This window comes from Nerophis lumbriciformis, linkage group LG03, assembly GCF_033978685.3.
Source record: "Nerophis lumbriciformis linkage group LG03, RoL_Nlum_v2.1, whole genome shotgun sequence".
NCBI lineage: Eukaryota > Metazoa > Chordata > Actinopteri > Syngnathiformes > Syngnathidae > Nerophis > Nerophis lumbriciformis.
Genome location: NC_084550.2, coordinates 50765001 through 50775000, shown reverse-complemented (window position 1 = coordinate 50775000; position 10000 = coordinate 50765001). Strand labels below are relative to the sequence as shown.

Genomic DNA, 10000 nt, shown 5'->3' with positions numbered 1-10000 from the left:
AAATTTATCTTGGTAAAATCAAAACGCAATTGAATCATATTTTTAATGCAAGAGTGAAACAATTTAAAATTACGAATTCAAAAGAAATACATTTAGCTTGTGTACTCTAAAAAAATAACTTTAAATGATCTGTTTTTATTTTAGGAGCAATAGCTAGTATTTTTTTTAAAATGTCGAATAATTTTTCGTTCAAAATTTTTAAACTAAAATGTGCATATCATTATTAAAATTTTAAAAAATCAGCATTATGTACAAAATACTTTAAAATATTTTAAATTTTGTCCCCAAAAATATGATTGACTTTCAATGCAAGATGGAAACAATGTAAAAATTAATTATTAAAATTAAATTTGTATTAGTCTCTCGACTATAAATAAATACCCTTAAATCATCCCTTTTTTAGTCCAAAAGCTAATATTGTTTTTTTACATGTTGCATAATTTTTTTTGTTCAAAAATGTATTTAACTTTAAAAAAAAAAAAAAGAACTAAAAAGGAAAATTATATATATTACACAACCTATAAAGTTGTTCTTTGATAAATTATCTTGGTAAAAATAAAGTGTGGCTAAAAATATGATTTAATCATCTTTTTAATGCAAGAGTGAAACAATTTAAAAAATACTAATGAAAATTTTAAAAAATTTAGTGTATGTACTCTAAATAAATACTTTTAAATCATCTGTTTATATTCTGAGGGCAAAAAATCATATATTTTGTTGTATTACCTTTAAAATGTGTATATATTTGTGACCCCAAAGGGAATAAGCGGTAGAAAATGGATGGATGGATGGATGGATGTCCAAATTATTTTAATGCAAAATGTTGGAAAAATATGAACTGAAAAAAAATTATATGAATGTTTTTTTTCTCAAAAAAATGTATATTTTAAAGATATTGAAAATATAAATGGCACACTTAAAATTAACCTCTATAGTTATCTTGGTAAAAATGTGGCCAAAAATATGATTAAATCACCTTTTTATTGCAAGAGTGAAGAAACTTAAAAATGACGAAATAAAATTAAGGGTACATTTAAATTATCTGTATTTATAATAATTTTTTTTGTTCAAAATGTTTTGTAGCTTTAAAATGTAACTTTATATAAAAAAATATATATATATATATATGTGCAAAAATACTTTCAAATATTTTACATTTTAATGCAACATGTTGAAGAAAATATGAACTGCAAAAAAAAAGACATTATATAACAAATTAATGTTGTTTTTTTAACCTTGATATTTTAAATTTCAAAGAAAATAAAACATAAATGGCATACTTAGAAAGAAAAACTTGGTAAAAATAAAATAGTAGCCAAAGATATGATAGAATAATTTTTTTAAGGCAAAAGTCAAACAAATAAAAAATTAGTAATTAAAATAAAATATTGTACTCTTAATAAATACCTTTAAATCCTCTGTTTTAATCTGAATTAAAAAATAATTATGTTTTTTTGACATTTTGTTGCATTATTTTTTTTCGTTCAAACATTTTTAAATCTTTCTAATTTTAATGCAAAATGTTGAAAACAAATATGAACTCAAAATATACACATATATATATATATAATATATATTTATATATACATATATAAATAAATATATATATATATATATGATAATATAACATTTTATTTTCTTCGAAAAATGGATTTCAAAGGAAATGAAAATAAAAATGGCATACTTTAAAAAAATATCTATATTTATTTTTGCTTAAATTAGAAGGGAACTCCAAAATACTCTGTAATGTTTAAAAAGAAAAACAAATACCTTTTTCCAAAATAAATATATTTATTTAATTTTTTAATGATTTTTATTCAAATTGTTAATAAAAAATGTTTTTAAAATGTGTGTCTGGACATGGACTGGATTTTTAATTTCAATTGGATAAAAAAAAAAAAATCATGGCGACTAAAAATAATGAAAATAGAAAAAATCTGAATCGTGCTGGTCAGGAAATCAAACGAGGATCCACTCACCGATGTCACATCTCCGGCCGGTCTGTCCCGCAGCACAAAGACACGTTCCGTTCACAGGGTCACACGGCGCATCGTCGTGACAGTCGCACACTTTCACGCAGCCGTGACCGAACGTGCCTCGCTCACACACTGAAACACGACAATACCAACGTGGGTGAGCAGGGGGCAGCACTTTGCGTGTGGACCCCAAACGACGCAACTGACCTTTTTGGCATCGAGCGCCTTGACGTCCAGCAGGACACGCGCACTGACCGGACGCCGGATGGCAGGAAGCACCGTCCTCACAGCTGCACTGCCTCTGACACAAGGGTCCGTAGAGACCGTGGGGACACGCTGATGACGACGACATATTGAAGAAGATAAAGAATGTTTTCATATGTGACCTCTGCTCTAATAAACACCTTGTCTTACACATGGCATCTGTAAAGCTGACCTAAACGCTGTGCAATTTTAATACTTATGGTGCATATTTTATTGTGATATAAATGGTTTTAATAATCAGTATTTGTGGGGAATATGATCAAATGAACACAAATATCTAGCACAGTGTACGCCGAGTTTCACCTTCATAGATCATATACAAGCAATTAAAAAATCTAAATATATTTGATAATATTGTAAACAGAAATGTTATTTACATCATTGTAAAATGACTGTTAATATGATTTTATTCACTTAAAATATATTTGTTCCTGCTCCTGATAGATTTTGTTTACACTTTCCTTGTAATATTTGAACTTGATGTCTATTCAGAGCTCTTTAAAACATTGTTTAACTCTTATTTTTTTTTTAAATTACAAATAAAGGTTTCCTTTCTACTAAACACCGTACTCATTTTAAAAACCTCCTTTGCAGTGTCAATCTTAGCCAGCCTCTTGTCTCAAATGTTTTATTATAATATATATTATAATCAACAATAAATAAACATTTTAATTCTTTTTGCTTCAAACAGATTGTTTCCTTGAAAAATATATTATTTATTATTACATTGCTATTTTTTTTTTCTAAATATTTTTTTAATATTGTGTTTTCCTCCTAAAAAGGCAATTTTATTGTTGAATGAATATTTATTTCCTGAAAAACACACTAGTAATTAATTATATTATTTATTTATCATTAAATGTATTTAATTTTTAACTGGTTATTTTTCATAGTTGAATTATTTTTCTATCAGTATTGTTTTTTCATTGAAATAAAATTATATATAGATATATATATATATATATTAAAAAAAATGTAATATAGGCATCTCCTTGATTGCTGCCTTACCTCTAATGGAAGCCTGCTACTACCTGCAGTTTAGTAACCATGTGTTGAGTCTTTTCCTCACCGTGCTCACACACGTGTCCGTAGTGTCCTGGAGCGCACTGACACGCCCCGCTCACTCGGTCACACGTTCCATTATTTTCACACCTGCACGTCAGCTGACAGTTGGCGCCAAATTGACCCTGCGGGCATTCTGGGACAAGAAAGAGAAGAAATGTCAGCTCAAAAAGAAGCTGCTGAGGTGTGATGGCCACAGTCGGTCTTACCTATGTCGCAGTGAGGACCGGTCCATCCCAGGCCGCAGGTGCAGTTGCCCGTCACCGGGTGGCACGCGGCGCCGTTGCTGCAGTTACAACGCTGCACGCACTTTAAGCCATACCAGCCTGGAGGACAACCTAACCAAAGATTTCACAGGGTAAAGAAGTGCTTGACTTGAACAATAGCAATGTCTAAACGTATGTTCTATCGCTAAAAAGAGGTTTTATGATGGGAACAGTTTGGCCCTGGAACAGATTATAATGACAACCATAAAAGATAAATAAATAAATGATAAATGGGTTATGCTTGTATAGCGCTTTTCTACCTTCAAGGTACTCAAAGCGCTTTGACAGTATTTCCACATTCACACACACATTCACACACTGATGGCGGGAGCTGCCATGCAAGGCCCTAACCAGCAGCCATCAGGAGCAACTTGTTTTTATTGTGTTTCTCATTTTGTACTGTCGCGGAAAAAAAAGAACGCTCCATAAGGTTATTTACATTACTTTATAGTAGTTCACTTCTTTTTACGCTTGAATGACAGTTAAGAATGTCAAAAAGTATGTTGTATCGTTAAAAAAAGGTTTTATGATGGGAACAGTTTGACCCTGGAACAGATTATTTCCATCATTTATTACCCTCAATCTGCGCAAAAATGCTACAATTTTAATTTCAAAAAGTAGTAAAGGACTAAAAAAATATTAATCGAAAATCAAACGGGAACTTTTTGTTTGGCTTTGACGGGAAAAAGGTGAGGACTACCATAAAATGAGAAACACAAGGAATAAAAAGAACACTCCGTAAGGTTATTTACATTATTTTACAGTAGTTAGCTTCTTTTTACGCTTGAATGGCAGTTAAGAATGTCAAAAAGTATGTTGTATCATTAAAAAGAGGTTTTATGATGGGAACAGTTTGACCCTGGAACAGATTATTTACATTATTTATAACCCTCAATTACCCTGAAAATGGTACAATTTTAATTTCAAAAAGTAGTAAAAGGACTAAAAAAATATTCATAAAAAATCAAATGGGAGCTTTTTTTTTTTTTTTTGCGACATTACAAAATGAGAAACACAATAAAAACAACACTCCATAAGGTTATTTACATTATTTGACAGGTGTTCACTTCTTTTTACACTTGAATGACAGTTAAGAATGTCAAAAAGTACATTGTATCGTTAAAAAGAGGTTTTATGATGAGAACAGTTTGACCCTGGAACAGATTATTTTCATCATGTAAATTCTCAAACAGCCCAAAAATGGTACAATTTTAATTTCAAAAAGTAGTAAAAGGACTAAAAAAATGCATTGATCGAAAATCAAACGGGAGCTTTTTCTTTGGCTTTGACAGGAAAAAGGTGATGACAACCATAAGAGAACTTTTTTTTTTTTTTTGCAACAGTACAAAATGAGAAACACAAGGAATACATACAACATAATAACCTTACGGAGGTAAAGTTATTTACATTATTTTACAGTAGTTCACTTCTTTTTACACTTGAATGACAGTTAAGAATGTCAAAAAGTACGATGTATCGCTAAAAAGAGGTTTTATGATGGGAACAGTTTGACCTTGGAACAGATTATTTCCATCATTTATTACCCTCAAATAGCCTAAAAATGGTACAATTTTAAATTCTAAAAGTTGTAAAATAAAAAATCAAACTGAAGCTTTTTCTTTGGCTTTGACAGGAAAAAGGCGATGACAACCATAAAAGAGAACTTTACAAAATTAGAAACACAAGAAATAAATACAACGCTCCATGTTATTTACATTATTTTACAGTAGTTCACTTCTTTTTACACTTAAATGATGGTTAATAACATTCACAAGTTACTGTCTGCTCAGGTAATACCCACTCTACAATGGCCACAGTTTGACACTGGAACAGATTAATTGATTAACTTTTTTCACTGAGTACCACCTCAGAAAACATTTTGCTCTCCAAGAACTACCATAACGACATACATTAAAATACAGTAGCGTAGTAGGCCTACGTATTCATTAAAAACACGGCAGAGGTTTTATTTAACAAGTATAATTCATAGTTTTGGCCACTGCTACATTACACACAGTTTGAACAGTAACACTGTGTTTGAATACCTAATTAGGTGATTCTTTGGCGTGCCACTAGGTGGAGCTGGCGTACCACTACACAGTTTGTCCTAAGGAGAAGAAGACGAGCACTCACTGTGTGTGCAGTGTTCTCCTCTGCGTCCAGGCTGGCACAGGCAGCGACCGGTCACCGGGTCGTTCCGGGCTGGTCCGTCCCCACATTGGGCCACCTGAGAGCAGTCCGCTCCGTAGCGGCCGTCGGGACATGCTGTCGCCACGGAGACACAAAGACATTGAGCATGGTGACATCTTTTGCTTTACAGCCGGGTCACGTGACTCACTGATGTTGCAGCGAGCGCCGATGAAGCCCGCGGGACATTGGCAGGCGCCGGTGGACGCCACGCACACGCCCCCGTTGTCACAACCACACGCCCTCACGCAGTCTGGACCGTAACGACCCGCTCCACATGCTGACCGTGGTTACAAAGTTATGTTTAGCAGCCCTTTTTTGACTCATTCTTTTTCCTGTCGGACTTACTTTGGTCACATTTGGCTCCATGGAAACCTGGGGCGCAGTAGCACAATCCGGACACTGGGTGGCAGAGCTGGTTGGTCTCAGAGCACTGACACACTTGATTGCAGTTTGGCCCAAACGTTCCAGGGAGGCAAACTAAGACAGAAAAATGTTTTATTGCATTACTGAGCTGCAGTCACCATGCAGGGAGAGCTGAGCATCTACTCTTAGTTACTTTCAGTTACTTTTAGTTACTACTTACTTTGTTCGCAGCCGCTGCCAGTAAGTCCCGCAGGACAGCCGCACTCTCCGGTCACGTGATGACAGGAAGTACCCACAGGACAACTACAGCGCCTCATGCAACCCAGCCCATAGGAACCTGGCAGACATGCTAGAACACGACACAATACATTCGCTTTAAATCTTCACCTATACCCCAAATTATTTAGGTTTTTGTTTTAAAAATTGGGAAATAATATATATATATATATATATATATATATATATATATATATATACATACTTACTTATAAGTATATACATACTTACTTATAAGTATATACATACTTATATACTTAGGCCTACTACACTACTGTATTTAAATATTGGTCATTATGGTGGAACTTGGAGAGCAAAGTTTTTTCTGAAGTGGTACTTGGTGAAAAAAGCACTGTAATAGATAATATATATTTAATGGTGTGTATTTCTTTTTTAAATGTAATTAAATGCATTTTTACAAAACAGTATATATATGTATATATATATTTTTTTACAATATATTTAGAAACATTATGCAAAAAGAAGAAACAAATAGATTTTAAAAATAAGATGTTAATTATTTGTTGTTTATTTAATTGCAAATATGTTTAAACACCTTTAATTATTTTGTAATTTAATTTCCGAAACTGTAGATACCTTATAAATATACTTTTAAAAAATACTGCAGGAATATAGCTACATGACTAAATATATTGTCTAAAACAGGTTTTCAAATGTATATTTACATTAGGATAAATTCACATAAATGCTAGAATATCTATACAGCATTAAAAAGATTTAAAAATAGCATGCAGACAAGTCTTTATATAAGTCTATAAACATATTTAAAACAATATTCAAAATAACATATATTTGTATATGGATAGACTTATATGTTTTTCATATAAAAAATTATGTTTGTAATATACAGTATGTATATATATATATATATATATATATATATATATATATATATATATATATATAGTGTATATACACACATATACATATATATATATATATACATATAAACTGTATATATATATATATATATATATAAATACATACATATATATATATATATATATATATATACATACATACATACATACATACATACATACATACATATATATATATATATATATATATATATATATATATATATATATATATATATATATATATATATATATATACACACTTCCGATCCGATACCGATACTGACCGATACTGGCCTATCCGAGCATGTATTAAAGTTTAAAGTTATTTAGCCTACTTAGTTGTCAGAATCATGTTGAAAAGGGTTTTAGTACTCTTGATAACAACTAGCCAGCTGAATTAGGGGAGTTTGAATAACACACAATGGTTGGTAACAAGAAACTGACCTGTTTATTCAAGGATAAACACAAAATAGACAAAATTGTACATGACAAACAGAAATGGCATAATTGAACTAGGGCTGGGCGATATGGCCTTTTTTAAATATTGCGATATTTTAAGGCAATATTGCGATACACGATATACAGGTAAAAGCCAGTAAATTAGAATATTTTGAAAAACTTGATTTATTTCAGTAATTGCATTCAAAAGGTGTAACTTGTACATTATATGTATTCATTGCACACAGACTGATGCATTCAAATGTTTATTTCATTTAATTTTGATGATTTGAAGTGGCAACAAATGAAAATCCAAAATTCCGTGTGTCACAAAATTAGAATATTACTTAAGGCTAATACAAAAAAGGGATTTTTAGAAATGTTGGCCAACTGAAAAGTATGAAAATGAAAAATATGAGCATGTACAATACTCAATACTTGGTTGGAGCTCCTTTTGCCTCAATTACTGCGTTAATGCGGCGTGGCATGGAGTCGATGAGTTTCTGGCACTGCTCAGGTGTTATGAGAGCCCAGGTTGCTCTGATAGTGGCCTTCAACTCTTCTGCGTTTTTGGGTCTGGCATTCTGCATCTTCCTTTTCACAATACCCCACAGATTTTCTATGGGGCTAAGGTCAGGGGAGTTGGCGGGCCAATTTAGAACAGAAATACCATGGTCCGTAAACCAGGCACGGGTAGATTTTGCGCGGTGTGCAGGCGCCAAGTCCTGTTGGAACTTGAAATCTCCATCTCCATAGAGCAGGTCAGCAGCAGGAAGCATGAAGTGCTCTAAAACTTGCTGGTAGACGGCTGCGTTGACCCTGGATCTCAGGAAACAGAGTGGACCGACACCAGCAGATGACATGGCACCCCAAACCATCACTGATGGTTTGGGTTGGTTTGGTTTGCATTTCCTTTGGAAATCGAGGTCCCAGAGTCTGGAGGAAGACAGGAGAGGCACAGGATCCACGTTGCCTGAAGTCTAGTGTAAAGTTTCCACCATCAGTGATGGTTTGGGGTGCCATGTCATCTGCTGGTGTCGGTCCACTCTGTTTCCTGAGATCCAGGGTCAACGCAGCCGTCTACCAGCAAGTTTTAGAGCACTTCATGCTTCCTGCTGCTGACCTGCTCTATGGAGATGGAGATTTCAAGTTCCAACAGGACTTGGCGCCTGCACACAGCGCAAAATCTACCCGTGCCTGGTTTACGGACCATGGTATTTCTGTTCTAAATTGGCCCGCCAACTCCCCTGACCTTAGCCCCATAGAAAATCTGTGGGGTATTGTGAAAAGGAAGATGCAGAATGCCAGACCCAAAAACGCAGAAGAGTTGAAGGCCACTATCAGAGCAACCTGGGCTCTCATAACACCTGAGCAGTGCCAGAAACTCATCGACTCCATGCCACGCCGCATTAACGCAGTAATTGAGGCAAAAGGAGCTCCAACCAAGTATTGAGTATTGTACATGCTCATATTTTTCATTTTCATACTTTTCAGTTGGCCAATATTTCTAAAAATCCCTTTTTTGTATTAGCCTTACACAATATTCTAATTTTGTGACACACGGAATTTTGGATTTTCATTTGTTGCCACTTCAAATCATCAAAATTAAATGAAATAAACATTTGAATGCATCAGTCTGTGTGCAATGAATAAATATAATGTACAAGTTACACCTTTTAAATGCAATTACTGAAATAAATCAAGTTTTTCAAAATATTCTAATTTACTGGCTTTTACCTGTATATCTCGATATTTTGCCTTAGCCTTGAATGAACACTTGATGCATATAATCACAGCAGTATGATGATTCTATGTGTCTACATTAAAACATTATTCTTCATACTGCATTAATATATGCTACTTTTAAACTTTCATGCAGAGAGGGAAATCACAACTTAAAAAAAATCACTAATTTTTTCATACGGTGTTGATCTGGAAATGTTTGCCTCGGCATTTTGATGGTGTGGGCGTGTGGCACCGAATGGAGATAAGCGTCTCAACAGACGTTACAATATTTGAACAATGATGACGAAAACTGTTTTCTCTGTCGTGTCCGTGTGTCGAAAATTGTTGCTAGCATCACAGCTAACGTTAGCCATGCTGCTACCTCTCTGCTCGGGGAGGGCGTATACGTATGTGACGTATGACGTGACAGTATGTGACGTGTGTCGTGACAGTATGTGACGTGTGTCGTGACAGTATGTGACGTGTGTAAGAAGGTGCGCTTGCTGTCTGTGAGAGGGAGACAGGAAAGAGTGAGAAGAGCCTGTCGTGTAATGCC

The 10000-nt window shown here is 33.8% G+C and overlaps 1 protein-coding gene across 3 annotated transcripts in view; it reads right to left on the bottom strand.

Annotated features, from left to right (window-relative positions):
- Positions 1-10000, bottom strand: part of megf6b (multiple EGF-like-domains 6b) — a 160236-nt gene that overhangs the window by 1021 nt on the left and 149215 nt on the right. For all 3 annotated transcript variants that reach the window (XM_061938782.2, XM_061938780.2, XM_061938781.2), the window contains 8 exons: positions 6342-6470; positions 6104-6235; positions 5907-6035; positions 5702-5833; positions 3512-3640; positions 3310-3438; positions 2184-2312; positions 1980-2108 (listed from right to left, as the gene is read on the bottom strand). In XM_061938782.2, coding sequence (XP_061794766.1) covers positions 1980-2108; positions 2184-2312; positions 3310-3438; positions 3512-3640; positions 5702-5833; positions 5907-6035; positions 6104-6235; positions 6342-6470 — 1038 coding nt within the window. The remainder of the gene's footprint in view (positions 1-1979; positions 2109-2183; positions 2313-3309; positions 3439-3511; positions 3641-5701; positions 5834-5906; positions 6036-6103; positions 6236-6341; positions 6471-10000) is intronic.